General features: G+C 45.1%; 1 protein-coding gene across 1 annotated transcript in view; it reads left to right on the forward strand.

The window, feature by feature from the left end:
• RYK (receptor like tyrosine kinase) overlaps nt 1–19,275 on the forward strand; it is a 65,826-nt gene that overhangs the window by 45,255 nt on the left and 1,296 nt on the right. Inside the window, exons 10-14 of the mRNA XM_029962651.1 lie at nt 10,195–10,264; nt 11,887–12,019; nt 13,274–13,383; nt 15,363–15,522; nt 18,956–19,092. Of these exons, the coding sequence (XP_029818511.1) occupies nt 10,195–10,264; nt 11,887–12,019; nt 13,274–13,383; nt 15,363–15,522; nt 18,956–19,092 (610 nt within the window). The remainder of the gene's footprint in view (nt 1–10,194; nt 10,265–11,886; nt 12,020–13,273; nt 13,384–15,362; nt 15,523–18,955; nt 19,093–19,275) is intronic.

The following is a 19,275-nucleotide window of genomic DNA, read 5'->3' on the forward strand; positions in this document are numbered from 1 at the left end:
AATTCCTTCCCAATATCCCATCTATCCCTGCCCTCTGGCAGTGGGAAACCATTTCCCTTGTCTTGTCACTCCAGCCCTTGTTCAAAGTCCCTCTCCAGCTCTTCTGGAGCCCTTTTAGAGGCTAGAAGGGGCTCTAAGGCCTTCCTGGAGCCTTCTCTTCTGCTACCTTTTGTTCCCCCTCCTGACAAACCCTTCTGACTGTCATTTTGCTTTTATGTAATATAGTTTCCAAAATACTTGGCCCATGGCACGTGGGTTGCTTTTTATAGCATCGGGTTAAACAGCACGACAAGATTTGTCAGAAGAGATCTTAATTTAGCTGCCTCCCATCACCACTTATGGAATTGCTATCCCAAAATGCAGCTTCCAATCCACTCCTAAATCCATACTTCTTTCTCCCTTGGATCTGTAGCACAGTTAATCCTGATTCCTCTTGCCCATCCCTTTGCAGGGAAGGATTCACTGGCTGTGGTGAACTGGAGCGTGGTTTTAGGAGAGTGATGGCATTCACAGGATCAGTCTGCAGAGAATTTCCCAGCTTTGGAAAGCATCTGTGTGGAAAAAGTTCAGAGTAGATTTTGGTGACACTTGTCTGGTTTGGGCAGCAGGGAAAATAACTGTAACCAGCCTCTCTCCTCTCAGCAGCTCAGTTGCAGTGCTAATATTGGGCAGCTTCATTTTCCTACCCTGGCTGTGATGTGTATGTGTGCAGCTGGGACATGTAATAAGTTAGGAATTTGATCTGTTTGGGAAAAAAGCCCTACTCTCTTGTAACAGGAGTTTTTCCTTGATCTCATTCATCCTGTGGCCACACACACGCTGCTGTTCTGGCACAGGCAGAGCAGGGCAGGACCATAAAATTGTGATGGATATGAGAACTATTAAAGTGACTAAAGTATCTCTTTGCTGAAGGCAAGAAAGGAGCCTGGGAGTCATGGAAAAGAGACAAGGAAAAAAGGCTTTGTCTGTGGAGTTAAATTATCCCTTCCCAAAAGTACAAACTACTCCAAAACTGTCTCGTTTTACTCTGAGAGGGATCAAATGAAGCCCATTTGGTGCCCTGAATGTCAGAAAGCAATGGAGGGGGGCTGTGGGGTGGTTTAGGTCTTTGGAAAGTGAACTGTGAGCTGGAGTTCTTTCAGGAGGTGCTGAGAGGAAAAATAACCTTCTAGAGAGGAAAAACATCTTTCTTTTCACCAGGAACAGAGCTTGAGAAACTGAAGCCATTGTTTTCGCTGTTCTGACATTAAGGGAGTTGTTATGGCTTTAAACCTGGAATTGCCAGTGAAATCATAGAATTGTAGATCAGTTTGGGTTGGAAGGGACCTTAAAGATCATCCCATTCCACCCCCTGCCATGGGCAGGGACACCTTCCACTAGCCCAAGTTGCTCCAAGTCCTGTCCAACCTGGCCTTGGACACTTCCAGGGATCCAGGGGCAGCCACAGCCTCTCTGGGCAACCTGTGCCAGGGTCTGACCTCGCAGTAAAGAATAAATAAATAAAATTTTCTTCCTTATGTCCAGTGTAAATCTACCCTTTTCCAAGCTAAAGCTGTTGTCCTTGTCCTGTCACTACAGGCTATGATCACAAGTCTCTCCCTGTCTGTCTTATAACCCATCTTTTAGTATTGAAAGGCCACAGAAAGGTCTCCCTGGAGCATTTTCTTCCCCAGGCTGAACCACCTCAACCCAACAAGAACTACAGATGGGACTGGGAGGCTTCCCTGGACCATGAGCTCAGGTCTGTTGGCTTTTGGGAGAAAGAACTCTGCTCTCTAGGGAAGGTACCAGGGAAGGGTTGTTGTGCTGTTCAAGGAATGGTTTCTGATTGCTGCTTGTTAGGAATACCCATGAATGAATTCTGGAAACTCTTCCTGTGTCCCTCTTCAGTGTCTTACAGCATCCATAACTTTCAAGTGGGATTGTTTCCCATAACGTGGACAGAGGGAATGTGCTGTCAGTTTTCTTATTCCCTGTCCCAGGGAAGGGGACTGTTGTGGCCCTTGTGCTCCTCAGGCTGTAGGTACATCTGTATTTCCTGCTCTGAGGGGAGGGTTTGCAGCCTTGCCAGCTTGCCTCTTCCCTATCTTTTATCTCTCCCAGGGGCTGATTCTTTTCCCCAAAGGATCAAAAAGCACAAAGAGTTGGCTGGTTATGACAGTGGCTGTAGCAGCCTTTCCCACTTTGCTTCCCTGATGCTTTCCAGCCCTCCAGGAAGATGTTGAGCATTGCTATAAACCTGAAGAATGCTCAGTGAAACCTTGATTTCTCTGAGCTTAGTGCTTGTTCCCCTTCTTGAAGTGACCTGTTAAAGGAACCAGTAATACATGAAAACTGAGGGAGCCTGGACCTGCTGAGTGTCCTGAGAGGCTCTTGAAGTGGAAGAGCTCATCCAGAGGGTTTCCAGCAATATATTGTATTCCCTGATTTTCCAAGTTGGGATTGACATATTAGGTCAGACTCTCAGAGAGCAAGTTTGAGGCTGATGAGGCACCATCAGTGCAGGGAGAGAATAGATTGGAGTGTGCTCATTTGGCATGATTGGGCTGGTTTCTCCTCCACCACAGAGTTTAGGACTTTCATTTGAACCATTCCTTAAGATACTGGAGTAGCTTTCAATCAATTCAGTGATTACTTGTTCTGTAGCTCATAAGTTGATAGGACTGAGAAGTTGGAGACACTTCTCTTGCAGCCTCAACACCACATCTTTTATAAAGACACATCTTTTATAAAGACACATCTTTTATAAAGACACAGGCTGAAGGAGGATTCATCCCTGAGTTTCACTCCAGATCCCTTAGAAGAGTTTTTTCTTCCACCTCTAACTCTGGTTCACTCCAGGGAGAAAGTTGTAACATGCCCTGGTAGTGACAAAGTTTCTACCTGCACATTCATGAAATACATTAGGTTATAAAGTTTTTTTAATGCTGTATCATCTTAACACTTCTGAGTGTGTCTGGATGCCTGAGCCTTCCATTATGTGGAGGGCTCTGTGCCAAGGAGAGCTTAAAAGGAAAATGAATATCATTTGGCAAAATTAGAGGTGGGTTTCTGGAAGCTCTAATAACTTTGGAAATACAGAGATCCCAAGATCTGGGGAAAAGGTGTCACGTGTTCCTGCTTCCTCTGGATCCTTCATGTTGGCCACCCAGTTGTTCTGTTGTCTTTGCAGTTTACAGCTTCACTATGTTCATTTGCTAGTCCTCACTGTAAAAGTTTTAATGACTTTCATCTTTAGACTTTTCTGTGGAAAATTTGCCTTATTCCTTTTTTTAAATAGACATCCACGAGGATTAAGGATGATATTGCCAGTAAGAACACGGATATGTTATCTGCTATTTTTGGGGTTTTGGAATCCATAGATCAACACAACCTGAATAAGTTCTTTGTTAGAAGATGAGAGATTTAACATTCCCTATTTTAGCAGGGAATTTGCTTCCCTCGTTGTGTTTCTTGTTCTACAGAGGAATTGTGTTATGAGCCTGGAATGCTTCCCTTTGCAGCAGGAGGTTTCCAATCCCTCTCAGCTTTGGGAAGTGTCTCGGTTGGCACGTTTCTCCAAGCTGGCATTGCATCTCTTGCCAGTGATTAACAGATCTCCTCTGCCTTTCTTGGGAGTCTCTGGAAGTCAGAGGGGGAAAAAAACACACCTTGGATTTAAAGAACACATTGTTTAATGGTGCTTTTCCTGTGAAGGAGAAAATTCTTAGCAGAACAAATGGAATTGTGTTATTCCAGGAACATACACAGTGAGGGTGAGCTGTGCAGAGCCCTGACTCACTCAGGACCTTCTGGCCAAGGTACACTTTTGGTAAAAACAACCCATCGTGCTGTTCAGGATAACCTGGCTGCTCCCATTTCATGTTCTAACCACTTAACATTTTTCTGATGTACGAGGAAGGAGAGTTTGAAAACAAACCACCCATGGAAAGCACTGGAAACAAACTCAATGTGTGACAAAGGTCAGCTCTTAAAACTTCGTTTAACCAAAATTAACAAAGCCCTAGGGTTTGCTGTCTGAGGTCATGAAAAGTGCTTTAGGACTCTTTTAGCGTTCTTGGCTACCTCTGACATTATACTTTAGATTTTTTTTATCCATTGCTAATCTAGTTAAGAGGAGATGCCCCATCCCTGGGAGCGTTTCAGGGCAGGTTGGAGCAACCTGGTCTAGTGGAAGGTGTCCCTGCCCATGGCAGGGGGTGGAACAAGATGAGCTTTAAGGTCCCTTCCAACCCAAACCACTTTGGGATTTGGTGATTCTGGTGACCTTTTAGAACATCTTCCTGCAGTGAGGAGGTGTAAGGATAGAGATCCTGAGAACTCAGAGCAGGGAAAGCAATAGGACCATTTAGGGGACTTAAGTGTGTACAAGCAGCTTTGTGTTAACCCAGCTGGAGGGTTTCTTGTTCATACTAAACAAGTACCACAGCCTGGAGCATCCACAGTTGTTCCCAAGGGATCATTTTTAAATGGATTGAATTTGCTGTTCTGGGCAGTTCATTCTTAAAGCACAACTTTGTGAAAATATTTCGAAGTTTTAGGTTCATGCCTTAAATGCACAGCATTTAAATTAATTGTTGAAAGTGTTTAACCTCCCAAAATCAGAGTGCAGGATCCTGTTTCTGTAGAATATAGTTTATGTAAAACAAAACAAAAAACAAAAAAATCAAGAAAAGAGCTAGTGCTCATCTTCTTCAGTGTCTTCATAAGGGAAGATACCTGAATTTAAAGAATGGGGAATAAACAGCAAATTTCTGAATATCAGCCTAAAAATACACTACATATGTCATTCAATTCTAGTTCTTTAAGAATATCCTGAGACCTAAAATAATACAACATAAATTAAAAAAAATACTGAGTAGCAGCTCTTAGGGTTGATGTCTGAAGTATTGTACTGATTAATTTAAAGATTTGTTATTCCATATGCTAAAAAATAATCACCTGCAGTACACTTTGATTTACATGTAGTTAAAATCACTACTTGCATTTCAGTTTTATTTGCTGCTGCCCTTTGGACCATGACATTAGTCATGTCTCTCTTCCCCAGTTTCACTTTGCATTTACTTACACTTTCGACTTCATTTCAATGGATTATTTATGGGTTCATTTAATGGATTATTGAGCAAAGACCCTTTTCCTTGTTTCTCTTTGCTGCTGCTCCTTGGATCCTGGTGTTACTGTTGTGCAGGGAAATAAGACCATCCCCAAATCCTGCTTTTCTCTGCCCTTTTAGAACTGTGTGAGCATTTGTAATGTAGGGAAAACAGAACAACATTCCCTATTTTAGCAGGGAATTTTTTTCCTTCACTCCAGAGGCAGGCAGGAAGCCAGGGATGTGCCATTGGCTTCCATGGTCCCGTGTCCCTATCTGACTCCTGGGGCCTCTGGAAATTTTAAAGCAGAAATATTTTTCTGTATGTCCTTTTCCCTTCTGCCTGTGCAAAAGCAGGTTGGATCCTGACTGCTTGCATTCCTTTAGCAGTACATCCTTGTAGTGAAGGGAAGCTGGGAAAATACCTGGTAGCAGCACTAAAAATGTCCTGTGCAACAGATGTGAGCACAGGATAGTCTTGGAGGGTTGAACTTCTCCCAAAGACTCTAGTAGAAGGGTTAAAGCAGTACCCAGGCACGTGTTCCCTTTGAACTGGGGCTCAATTCTGCCTGGGAGCAGTTTTACCTAATTAATTGCTGTGCAGAAGCATCAGTAATTAAGAAGGATGTGTTGATACAGGGAGCATTTACCACCTGGAGCTGTTCTGTGGACACACTCTGTGACCTCTGTGCCTGTCACCCTTAAAGAACCAGAGCTCCTGGGCTTTGTCACAGGATATTGGGCAAAGCCCCCAGGGCTGGAAGAGAATAAGGGTTATAGAAGCTCGTGAGAACAGGCAGTTGTGTGGAAAATGGGCTGTACAAGTGCTGTGGTGAGGGAGAGTATAAGCTTTCAGTATGAGACAGAAGGAAGTTCCCTTGGGAACAAACCATTACAAATGGTCCAAAGGTGGGAAAAGCTGCAGGTAAAACATCTTTTTGAATCTTGCTGTTGGGAAATGTGTTTGTTAGAAGCCTTGGAGTTCCTGGCTGTTGTGTTTGCAGAGCTGCTGCTGATAGGAGTGCTGAGGGAATCTGCTGTTCCTGCCTTTAGCAGGCTGTGAAAGGACTCTGGGTTGACTTAGTTCAGTTTTGGTGTCGTGGAGAAGTTGGTAAAAATCAAGTAGATTCTTTCTCCCCGTGAGCCAGGCAGGGCCCCAGCACATCCCAGCACAGAGGGATTAGCCTCTTCTCCAAAAATAGCAGTGCCAGGAGTCCCATTGTGCCTGGCTGCATACAAATACTGTGATATCATGAGATAAACCTGCAGCTCTATGAAAGCTGCTTGAAATCCTGCCTTGTTCTTGCTCTGGGCCTTGGCAAAAGGTAAAACCAGGCCCAGAAAGGGTGAAACCAGGGCTTTGAGGGCATCCTCCTCTCTGGAATGTGTTTATATCTATCTCAAATAGTCTTGGTTTTAAGCACCTTCTGAAAGTTGGACCTTTTTGGTCCTAATTGAACATCTATAATTGCCACTGGGTGTTAAATCTTCCTCTTAACTCACCTGAAATCTCTGCTCTTCATGTACTCAGCTACTGATGTGTGATCACCTTGTGAAAACCAGGCTGCACCTCATCATCATCCAGCTGCAACTGCATGAATTGCTGAGCTCTGACATATTCTTAATCACAAATAATGGTAATCTGTCAGACTTCAACTCTTATCAGGGCTTTGAGGAAGTTGTGCACCAAGCCCTTGTTGCCTTGCCCTGGAGAGTTCAGCTTAAATTCAGGGCTGTTTCCTGGTGCCCAAATTTAATGCATGGGAGCCTGTGACCTCAGTTGTTTCTTCAAGTAGCTGTTCTAACTTCAGAGGTTCCTGGCTCTGTGGGAGGCTCTCCCCCTGTTCCCCCTCTCCAGCTACGTGTGTGGCTGTGCTCATATCAAATGACTTCATGGATCCGGTGCAGACAAAGGAGCCGCCGGAGCCCGTGGGCATTCCGTGGGTTTGACAGGATCCTTCCCCAGCTCTCACCTGTGTGGGGGCACAGACAATGCCCACATGGATTGCTCAGAGATCTAATGCCTGGTTTTAGTACAGGGTGATACTTTGGCCCAGGCAGGAGGATGAAATCTGGAAGATTCGTCCCAGAATGGCCTCGTAAAAACATCTCACCAAGCTGGAATTGCTCTGGGACTCCTATTTCACCTATCAGCCAGAAATGCTGTGGGTTTCCTGGATTGATCTGAAGGGTTTTCATACATGATGGTCAGATTCACCAGGTCCTCACAAAAAAATGTATTACTGCCAAAATCACCTTCACCCTGATCTGTGAAGACCTGACTGCTGGATGCTCAGCTGTGGTTATAGCCTATTAAATGAGGCAGAGTTAAATGAAAAGTTAAATGAACTTTTTCTTGTGTAACTGATGACAGTGGCCTTAAAAGGAAGTCTGACTGCTATGGGGACTGTTGCAGTAGTATTGTGGTGGTATTTTTCCCCCTTTTGACTAGAATCACTCAAAGAGGTGATTTACATTCTGTTTTGAATTATACTGAGTACAAACCAACAACAGTTGAATTGTGTGGTGGTACTTAATTGGCATTGGTCTCAGCCTTGTACTGCTATTGTTTATTCTGGGTCTGTTGAATTTGTTGGTGTTGGGTAAGTCTTTTTTCCATGCAGAAAACAAGGAAATAATATTGATAAGCAAACACAATACAGATGCTGAGACTGTTTCACGAGATAAGATTTTGATTTCCGTATATACTTGACTGGGAGTCAATTGTCCCTTTGGGTGCTCAACCACTATAAGGTGGAAAGAAAGCACCAGAACATCACAGTGACCTGCTGGAAACCTCCCTGAGTGCTGGAAAGGGAAAGGCAGTGACAGGAGAGTGTCATCCCTGACAGAGTTACCGTGAAGAGATGAGTAGGTGCATTGTCCAAAGCAGCTCGACTCGTTCTGTAGATGTTAAATCCACTCTTAAATAATCTCTGATTTAAAGCTTCAAATTATTACTTGGTGGCTCTTATAATTAAAAGCAAACCAGTTCAACAAGCGCAGGTCCAGAGAGTGCATGAGTGGGTTAATCAGCTTGAACTCACACCCAGGAATCGCTTTCCTCCCTTGTCATGTGCTGGGTTGAAGAGGTTGAGGTCTTTGAGTCCTGTAATTAATGCATTTACACCTGGAGCTCTGTGCTGGTAACCTGCTCCTCTGACCTCTCACAATCTGCTTTTACCTCTCCATTTTTAATGCTTTAGAACAGTTGGCTGATTCAGCATTCAGGCCTGTATCATTTAATGCACTATCTCGGTTTTTCTTACTTGTTTCCAAGCCCTTTGCAGTCTCTCTCCTGCATCTCAAATTAATCACACAGCAAACCTGTCATGTCTCTGTGTTGGAGTGCAAACCAGAGGCTTCAGCTGGTGGTGGCTTAAATGTCTCCTGCACTGCAAGAGTTTGTACATACCATCCCCCCATATGGAATTGTTATCAAATACAAGGGAATAATGAAGTGGTTTAGTTTGGAAAAGCCCTCTAAGACCATTGAGTCCAACTGCTCCCCCAGCACTGCCAAGGCCACTACTATCCCATGTCCCCAAGTGCCACATCCACATGGCTTTTAAATCCCTCCAGGGATGAGGACTCCACCATTGCCCTGGGTGTCTGTGCCAGAGCTGGACAGCCCTTTCCATCAAGAAATATTCCCCAGTATCCAATCTGACCCTCCCCTGGCACAGCCTGAGGCCATTCCCTCTCCTCCTGTCCCTTGTTCCCTGGGAGCAGAGCCCGACCCCCCCGTCTCTCCCCTCCTGTCAGGGAGTTGCAGAGCCAGAAGGTCCCCCCTGAGCCTCCTTTTCTCCAGCTGAGCCCCCCCAGCTCCCTCAGCCCCTTCCCAGCTGCATTCCCTTCCCTGCACATGCTCCAGCCCCTCAGTGTCTTTTTTGTTGTGAGGAGTCCAAATGCACTGGTTGATGCATCCCATAATATACTGCAGCCATAATTGTCACTAATTTAATGGCACCTCTCTCTGGGCTTTTCTAGAGCTCCCACATCACTCAAAACTCAGCCCAAGTCATGTTTTCCCTTGCAGGGTTCAGGCTCAGTTAGGAAGGGGTGTCAGGGCTGCACAGGGAGCAGGCTCAGACCATGGAGAATGAAAAGAAGAGCAGATGAGTTCTTGCCTCTTCTTCCTCCCAGGGCAGTAAAATCTTGGCTTGAATCATGGGCAGTATGTAAATCCCCCCCTTAAAGCAGCAGGGAAAGCTGATGAGGCTGAGCTGGGCTCTCCTGTGCCAGCTTCCTGCCAAGGCACACCAGGACTAGTCCCAGCACGAGGGAGGGATGGAAAATGCACCCAGGAATGAGGAGGGTGGGATTGGGAGAGCTCTTATTTACGTCACCTTAAGCTTCCCTGTAGGTTCTTACCACCTGAGAGGGGAAAAAGCCCCAAATACACAAATATTGGTGGGGAAGGGGTTGCAGGCACCACTTGTGCTTCTGCCCACTGGATGGAGGTGTTCTGCCCATTGCCATGGGTCGTTGGAGTTACCACAGATGCCTGAATTTTAGCTGGCAGCAGGGATTTGATTTATTTATTTATTTATTTTTAAAGGTGGAGAAGGAAACACCAAAGCTCTAAGGTTACCAAGAGTCAAGTGGGCAGAGCAGAGAGCAAGGAAATAAGTAAACCTAGAAATCAATGGTCTCCAGCAGTGTGGCTGTGAACTGCAGACACCTGTGCTGGTAACTGAGCAGCAAAGCAGTGTCCTCAGAGCACATCCACGTTTGGGAAACACGTGGCATGGGCCCTGCTTCCACCAGCCCTGGCGCCTGGGCAGGATGTGCCCCACAGTGCCCAGTGCAGGCAGCTGTGCCTGCCCAGAAGCTGTCAGGAAGTGGCAAAAATACAGCCTGTCAGCACCTGGAGTGTGGCTTGTTTCCCTTCTCGGCGTCACCCCACTCGTTCAAGCAGAAACAACCCTCAGAACTTGGCTTACTCACATGGGGCTTTTTAAATTCCATTTTAAAAAGGGAGGCAAACAAGTTCTGTTTGTGCTCCAGTGACCTCAAGTGACTTGAAAACGTGGAGTGAATTGTAATGGATGTGTTGGTTTGATTCCAAGGCTGTGTCTGTGGTTCCCTTTTCCCCCTAGATCAGGCCTCGGAGGTGCAGGTGACAATGATGCTGACTGAGAGCTGCAAACTCCGAGGACTTCACCACAGGTAAGGCAGGCAAGGGGTGTGACAGAACTGTCCCTGGGAGCTGGAAATCCCTGTGCTAAAGCTAAAACTCCCTGAGGGGGGAAAGGGAACTGTTTGTTTAGAATTCAGTGAGACTTTTGTAGGATCGTGGAATCCCAGACTGGTTTGGATTGGAAGGGACCTTAAAGCCCATCCAGTGCCACCACCTGCCATGGGCAGGGACACCTTCCACTAGCCCAGGTTGCTCCAAACCCCGTCCAACCTGGCCTTGGACACTGCCAGGGATCCAGGGGCAGCCACAGCTTCTCTGGGCAACCTGTGCCAGGGCCTCCCCACCCTCCCAGGGAAGAATTTCTTCCCAATATCCCATCAAATCCTGCCCTCTGGCAGTGGGAAGCCATTCTCTCTCATCCTATTCCTGCAGGCACTTGTCCAAAGTCCCTCTCCAGCTCTCCTGGAGCCCCTTTAGGCACTGGAAGGGGCTCTCAGGTCTCCCTGGAGCCTTCTCTTCTCCAGTCTGAATGCCCACAGCTCTCCCAGCCTTGCCTAAAAAACAGGATTGTATTAAGAGCAGTAGCAGGTTCTTGGGGAATCATACTTAAAAATTGAACCAAAATGACCCAACCCTCCTCTCTCATCATTCAGACTGAGCTGTTGTCCTCCCTTTTGTAAGTCAAACTATTTTTTAAAAGTTCAAAAAGCTTTTCTTGTCTACACTGCCCATAAAGCTGGGACCTTCACGGGTCTGTAGAGCTCATGGGTGTGACACCTGACTGTCAGACGCCTTCAGGTAAGAGCAAGAAACTTCAAAATTCCCTTTTAAAAATCATCATATCTCTTTGGAGACTTTTACTAACAAGTTTTAAATAGGAAATACAGGTGTTTAAAAAAGTGATTGATGGAAATTTGAAACTCTGTCCAGTTTGGTTCAGTTTCCTATGAATGTATATATTGATATTTATATATTATTATATATATTTATATATTGATCTATTTATATTTATAGAATGATACTACAGGGAGATGTTTAGAAACACCACAGCATGGGAGTTACCTGGGCCATAAGAGGGTTGGAAGGGACATTTAAAGTGGTTTAGTGGTGACCTTGGCAGAACTGGGTTAAAGGTCTTTTCTAACTTAAATGATTCCCTGGTTCTAAAACTGTTTGTGTAGTTAGAATACAATTTGATGCTTAGCTGATTCAAAACTACATTTTTCTGTTCTGTCACTTTGCAGTGGATCAAACATGATGTTTTGACTTTTTTTTTTTTGGTTAAACTACTGTAAGGGAACTGTATATTCTGTGTCTGTAGTTGCCTTTAGAATTATACACTTCCCAGCTGAGGATATATCACTTTGGAGTCCAAATGATAACCTATATTCACAGCAATTTATTTCAGCCCTTTTGGACCAAATGGAAAAAATTTGGAGGGTTCTTTCCTAATGGGAAGGTAATCAAATTTATTAAGAAGAGTAATGTCTAGGGCTTCAATTATTTGGGCATGTTGTGCTCAGGAGTTCATAATACAAGATTAAATGCTGTTCTTCAACACTGAATTAATTTCAGTTACTGTGTTTAGGGATCAGAAATATTTTTTACCAGATTTCAGTTCCATAAAATGAGGAATTTTTCTGTCTTGCAGGAATCTGCTGCCTATCACCCATGTCTGTATAGAAGAGGGAGAGAAACCAATGGTGCTGCTGCCATACATGAACTGGGGGAACCTTAAACTCTTCCTGCGACAGTGCAAGTTGGTGGAGGCCAACAACCCTCAGGTACACCCAGGAATCTGGGAATTCGTGCCCATTAAGCCTGGATTTGGTCTGTCACCCGTGTTTGTGCCTTCAAAGGAATAGTTGTGGCATTGGTGTGACCTGCAGAAGAGGTTCCCCAGCAAGTGTTGGCCTTGATCCATACTAGGAAAGCGTTCCTGGCTGTGTTTATCAGCATGAGGCTGAGAGACCTCTGACTAGTATATCAGTGGTATATCAGTGCATCTTCAAATTATCCTAAAAAATAGAGAAAATAGTGTCTGATTGTGGATTTAAATTAGGGGAAATCCTGTCTGGAGGAATTTCAGATTTTCTGATTTTAGTTTTGGTGTAATTAACATTCCCTTTAATTACTGTAGTTCTTTGTTAGTCAAATAACTGGATTTATTGAACTTTAGATAAGGGAAGCAATCTCTGATTTATTTTTTTTTTAATTGCTGTGGGTGCTCTTTAGCATTAATAACTTTGCTGTGTTTCCATGGGACCTGTGGCATATATTTCCTGAAAGAAAATATGCTTGTTTTTAATATTTTGAATTATCTTTTAGTACTGGATGTGTATATATAGTAAAACTATCCCTCTGGTTAGAATTACCTTGTTTTCAACTTCACCTTGGTTTGGATTCTTTAGACTAAATCAGGCACAAAATGAAATCCCAAGGTGAGAATTTCTTCCTGTTACGTACCAAATTTCAAACTAGCCACTTTATTATCATTTTAATGTAATATTTGGTTTATTTTAACCCTGGTCTTGCAGCTTCAGTGTGTTCCCCACATCCTCAGGTTCCTGAAACACTATAGAAGTGGAAGAGGGAAGGCAAGCTATAAATATGTGTAAGATTTTAATTTAGGTAGGACTGTGAAGTTGCAAAGGGAGCTGGAGCAACAGCACTGGCTACTGGTTTTCAGCAGTAGAGAGCAACAAGGACTGGGACTGTTTGTGCTCCTGCCTGGAAATGAGCTGGTTTTCAGGGAGATGAAGTGAAAAAAGTGTGGTAAGAAGGGTAAAATCGACCACTTTTACCTGTGTTCACCTCTAATCAAAGGAAAAGCAGGTGCAACTTGGAAACATTTGCCCTTGGAATGTCAGAAAAAGGAGGGAAAATTTAGAATAAGGGGTTTTCCTGAGTGTCCCTCAGATCTGTAGGGACTAGAAGGCATCAGGCACTGAAGGGGAGGGGAGGGGCACTGCAGCACACCCTCTGACCCTGCAGGCACTGGGCTGGCAGTGATTGCTGTTCTGTGTGGGCTCTTGCAGGCCATTTCCCAGCAGGACCTCGTCCATATGGCCATCCAGATTGCCTGTGGAATGAGCTACTTGGCCAGACGGGAGGTCATCCACAAAGACCTGGCTGCTAGAAACTGTGTGTAAGTACTGCCTCCTCTGGGGCTGGAGCTCTTCCAGTCACCCTGATCTCTGCTCCCAGGTGTCTCGCTGGGCTTTTTCCTGAGTTTTAGGTGACTGGTTTTGTCAGTGAAGCTGTTTTCCTCCAAACCCAGGGTGGACCAGGTTTTAAAGGAAGCAGAACATCCCCACTGTAAATACTTCTGCTGGGTTTGTCTATCACTTTTTTTTTTTTTTAAGTCTTGAAAAGAATTAAAGCTTCCCTTCAGCTTTAATAAGAACTTGGAATATCTCTGACAATTTATCAGTGATGGATTTTTGTATGATGTTGGTTTTCTTGGTTTTTTACCCTTAGGTAATGGCTTCATGGCTTTGGTCATTGGCAGATTTTTTTAGTTCCCAAGTGATGGATGAATATAAATGAGCTTTGGAATGGTAGAAATACCAGAGTAGGGTTTGAGACCATCTTCTGGCTGGAATACACCCTCAAAATGTAGAGATGGAGGTGTTTGGTGGCTTTCTATGAACCAAATCCCTCACATGATCTCTGCTCACCCTCTACCTGCTCTTGTGCTCCCTAAGGATGCTCAGTGGGATGGACTTCTTGGGAGATACTGTTCCTAATTCCTATTGCTTTTCCTTACTGGTGAACACGTTGAGGAAGAAGTGCTACCACAGGGAGCAAAGATCACAAACATCAGGGAATCCCCTGGAGCTTTAGGGTTGGAAAGAGAAGGAGATGCCAGTGGCTGGGATCCCTGGAAGGGCTTTGTTCCCCCTGCCCCTCCTTCAATCCCCAGGTCTGCTCCTGTGTGATGAAAGGCTGGGAGAAGCTGGTACCAAGTGTGTCAGATCCATGTCCTAATTTTGGGAAGGGAGCCAGGGTTGCATTGGTGTTGGCAAGTTTAAGGGACAAAATACTTTTGGTCTCATGTGTCCATGGCACAGTCAGGTCCAATTCCAGTGGACAGGAGGATTGCACAAGTCAGAACTCTCTAATCACTGGGAAATTGCCCTTTGGATTAAGTTTGTTTATAGATAAGTCTTCTAGGAATTTCTCTGAACTCAACAATAATTAGATATGGAAATTCCCTGGGCTGTAAATTTTGAGGATAATGAACTGGCCTGAAAATGCATAGAAATGGGATAAATAAGAAGGTATCAGAGACTGCAAAGGGGGAAACACACAAATTGAGCATTTTTGTTTATTTTTTTCTCATTAAAGTAAATAATTGACAAGATGAGCAGACAACAAACACCGATTTGTTACCGTCTCCCCCAACCCAATGTTACTTCTGTATTTTTGTCATGAGATGTTGAAGCCAACATCTTTCCCATATTCTGAGATCAACTGTTTATGAGAACATTGAACTGTATTACACACTTCTGTAAATTCAGTCTGAATTACATCCCAGAGGGGGCAATTTCTCTGTGTTATTTTGAGTCATCTTTTCTTGATTAAAAGTAAGTTTCCCTTGGTGTCCTATTTCTGACAAGCATCAATCTCTCTTGTTGAGTGGAATAAATAATATCTTACCAAATTGCTTGATTGGAGACACACTTTTAGACCACAAAAAATATTGGTTGCTAGAAGATATTACAGGATCTTTCTTTACTTTAATCCTTGCCCCATTATTACCACAGAAGTGCTGAAAGGTGTTTAATTGCTCTGGTAGGGGATCTCCAAGGGAGCAGGAATAGTTTAAGGGAGTTCCTTGTTGGCTTTAAGTGTATTTTTTTTCACTTGTAAATGTTTGATTTTATTTAATCAAGCCTGCTGATTTCTCTGGTGCTTATCTGTTGGCACAGAACAAATAGGTTCTGTGATAATATTTGCTAATCACGGAATAAGCGTGTCCTGGTGCAGGAGAATGAACGCCTTGAAATGTGGATTACCATTCCCCAGTTAAATCCTGAGTCTGAAACTTAAGGCTGAGCAGAAATATGTGCTGTAAAGCTGTGACTCCAGGTTTGCTGAGTGCTCCTGTTCTCTCTGAATTAGCATTGACGATGCACTTCAGGTGAAGATCACGGACAATGCGCTGTCCCGGGACCTGTTTCCCATGGATTACCATTGCCTGGGGGATAATGAGAACAGGCCAGTTCGGTGGATGGCTCTGGAAAGCCTGGTGAACAATGAATTTTCCAGTGCTAGCGATGTGGTGAGTTTTTTCCCTCCTCTTCCATTTTGTAAATGTAGTTTATTGACATTCTTCCCTTTTTTCAGCCATTGGAGAATCTCAGGATGGTTTGGGTTGGAAGGGACATTAAATCTCATCCAGTTTCACCCCCTGCCATGGGCAGGGACACCTTCCACTAGCCCAGGTTGCTCCAAACCCCGTCCAACCTGGCCTTGGACACTGCCAGGGATCCAGGGACAGCCACAGCTGCTCTAGGCAACCTGTGTCAGGGCCTCCCCACCCTCCCAGGGAAGGATTTCTTCCCAATATCCCATCAAATCCTGCCCTCTGGCAGTGGGAAGCCATTTCCCCTTGGCCTGTCCCTGCAAGTCCTTGTCTACAGTCCCTCTCCAGCTCTCCTGGAGTCTCTTTAGGCACTGGAAGGGGCTCTCAGATCTCTGTATCCTTCTCTCCTCCAGGTGAACCCCCCCAGCTCTCCCAGCCTGGCTCCAGAGCAGAGGGGCTCCAGCCCTTGGAGCATCTCTGTGGCTTCCTCTGGACTCGCTCCAGCAGCACCACATCTTTGTTATGCTGGGGACCCCTGAGCTGTGGCTCCATGACAGTGGATCCATGGCACTGGATAGATAATGGTGGCTTGTTTAGAACAGTGTCTGCTCCTGCTCCCTGCATCTGCTGCTTGTGGCAGATGGTTCTGAGAGCAGTCAGGCCCTTGTGCACAGAAAAATTGCCCATTGCATCCTGTTCCCTTGGAAGTGTTGGCAGAAAAGACAGTTAAATTCACAAGGATCATCCAGTCCAGCTCCTGGCCCCGCACAGGACACCCCAGCAGTCCCACCCTGTCCTTCAGAGCGTTGTCCAAACAATCCTTGAGTTCTGGCAGCCTTGGGGCCGTGCCCACTGCCCTGGGGAGCCTGGTCAGTGCCCAACCACCCTCTGGAAGTCAAAGTGGACATCCTTGGCTCACCCTGTGTCCACTGACACACTGTCTGCTCAGCAGAGAACTAGTCAGGCACAGCTTAAAATAAATCCACAGCCCTCATAAATCCATGCTGACTCTTCCCACACTCCTTTATGCTTCATATGCATAGAAGTGACTTCAGGATACCGTGCTCCAAACATACACAGGAGCTGATGTTAGACTGTCTGGCCTGTAGTTCCCTGGCTCCCATCTCTTCCCGAGGGTGTCTTTATTCCACTTTTCAAGAACCTGCCCTGGTTGAGGTGACCTTTCAAAGATGGTAGGAGCAGCACTGCACTGAGCTCAGCCTGCTCCCTCAGCACCCTTGGGTGCATCCTGTCTGGCGCAGCGCTCTGGTCTGGTTTGGAAAACATCTGAGAAGTTCTGGTTGGTTTTTTTCCCCTCGTGGTCTCTGTATTAGTGCTCAAACCACATAAACAACAAGAAAAACGAGGAAGGAAGGGAAGGTGCCAGCTCTGCTCCACAAGTACTTCTGTATTCATTGGAAAATGCGTACGGGGTTTGTGTTGTACCAAACTTGAAGACAGAAGAGGAAATCGGAGCTGCCTGTAAGAGCATGTTTTTAGAGTGCTAAATGGGCTGGAGCAAATGTTGATTTACTTTTTTTTTTTATTATTATTATTATTTTAACTCTGGAACACAAAAGCCCTGTTTTTGAAGACTGGACTTGGAAATGAAAGCTTATGTAACAGTGGCAGTGAGATGTGGAATTCTATTCGGATGAAGGAACCTCAGTATCATAAACAGTGCAATTCAGCATCTGTTCCTCCCATTTTAACACAACTCCTTTTTCCCTTACATGAGTATAAATGCCACTCCCCTTCTAATACACAGTTTTAACTGCAGAGATGTGGCCAGCTGAGAGTTGTAGAGTTCAAAAACGGGCAGTTTTTCTGCGTGTTTAGAAAATACCATCTGCCCTAAATATCAGCTTTGCATCTACCTGGATGCTGTTCACAGAAATCTGATGTCATATGTTTTTGTCTGCTTGCAAGGAACAAATCCAGTGATCCCCCTGCATGTAAGAGGTGAATGGGTGATGACATGTGGTACAAACAGTGTGGGTGGTGTCTGCCGAGATGTTCCAGCCTTGCTTTTTGGATGACTTTCTTCCCAATGGTTTTGCTGGCTTGAAACCTTCCCATTAATGTGTTCCTCCCCAGCCAGCAGCTCTATCAGGCAGCCAGAGCGTAGGAAAACAAACCACTATTCCTGCTGAACTGTGATTCCGTGGTTTTCCCACTGTTGGACACGGAGCTCTTGAATCTCTTCGTGCCATTTTTAGGCAGTTCCTTACAGAATTACAGGAGGGGCATTCTCAGAGTGGTTTTGCTTGACTCACCCTTCATCTCATGTCCGTGTCCACCACTTGTCCCTCATTTCTTAACTTAAAAAGGGATTTTATTTCCTTTGGTGGCTGTTCAGAGCTGTGTCTGTGCCTCTGCCATTCCCAGACCTTCCCATCCAAAAACATCCCTTCCTTAAGGCTTTGATCAAGGGGAGTGGTGGGATTCCTCTTGATTAAAACAAGAATCTTGTGAGCCTTGCAGAATTCTGCCCTTTTTTAATAAATCATGATGCATGCAGCACGTGTAACCTGAGCAGTGAGTCACCAGTGTGCAGTATCAGCTCCATCTCTGGTCTCCTGGGTCTCTGGATACCAGCTCATAAATCATTTTCCTTCTACTCTGCTTGTGTGTGGATTGATGGATGGACTTTTCATCCTTCTAAGCTCCTCCTGGCAAGGAGTGTCAGCTGGATGTGTTGAATGCTGATCCAGCTGTCAGGTTTACTGGGATGGAATCCTTATTTTTTTTCTCCTGAGTCCTAATTGTGAGCATACCCTCCAAATATACAGATGACTTGGATTCAAAAGAACGATGGTCTCATTCAGTCTGCCCTTCTGACCCCTTGAATTTCACAGACCTTTTTTGATGATTTTTGAGGCACTTTGAAGAACTGAAATGTAGAAAAAAATACCAATTTTATGTTAAACAGTGATTCAGTGTTCAGTATCCTTTAGATTTAAGTGTTCTGAAGTGTCATAATAAAAAATGCAGTAAACACATGATTTTTAGCACTGATATCTTAGTGCAGCTAAAGATTTTGACTTTAGTTCAACTTCATAGAATCATGGAATGATTTGGGCTGGAAGGGACCTTAAAGCTCATCCACTTCCACCACCCATGGGCAGGGACACCTTCCACTAGCCCAGGTTGCTCCAAGCCCTGTTCAACCTGGCCTTGGACTCTTCCAGGGATGGGGCAGCCACAGCTTCTCTGGGCAACTTAACACCAGTTCTGGGATTCTTAATTAGCCCTGCTCAAGACAACGTGTTGCCACGTGGCTATATATGGAATTTACATAAAGCTTTCTTTCTGTGCCTGCTCTTATTTCTGACTGATTCAACTCAGACTGATTCTGAGCTGCCAAGGTTCAGCCTGGTTTGTTAACCCCTGCACTGTTCCTTCGCAGTGGGCCTTCGGAGTGACGCTGTGGGAGCTGATGACCCTGGGCCAGACGCCGTACGTGGACATCGACCCCTTCGAGATGGGCGCGTACCTCAAGGACGGCTATCGCATCGCGCAGCCCATCAACTGCCCCGACGAACTGTGAGTGTGGGCAGGGTCTGATGAGCATGAAGCTTTCTGATCGGCACATTAAGCCAGGCTTGTCAGAGAAAGAGCCGGGTTTGCCTTCTTCCCCTGCCCTTTTGTTCTGCCTGTCAGACAAACCTTGGGGTGGGTGCTCCTTGTGTGCGCTGCTGCTTCCAGCTCCGGGGCCTCCAACAGAAG

This window comes from Manacus vitellinus, unplaced genomic scaffold, assembly GCF_001715985.3.
Source record: "Manacus vitellinus isolate BGI_N305 unplaced genomic scaffold, ASM171598v3 scaffold_49_pilon, whole genome shotgun sequence".
In the NCBI taxonomy this organism is placed as follows: domain Eukaryota; kingdom Metazoa; phylum Chordata; class Aves; order Passeriformes; family Pipridae; genus Manacus; species Manacus vitellinus.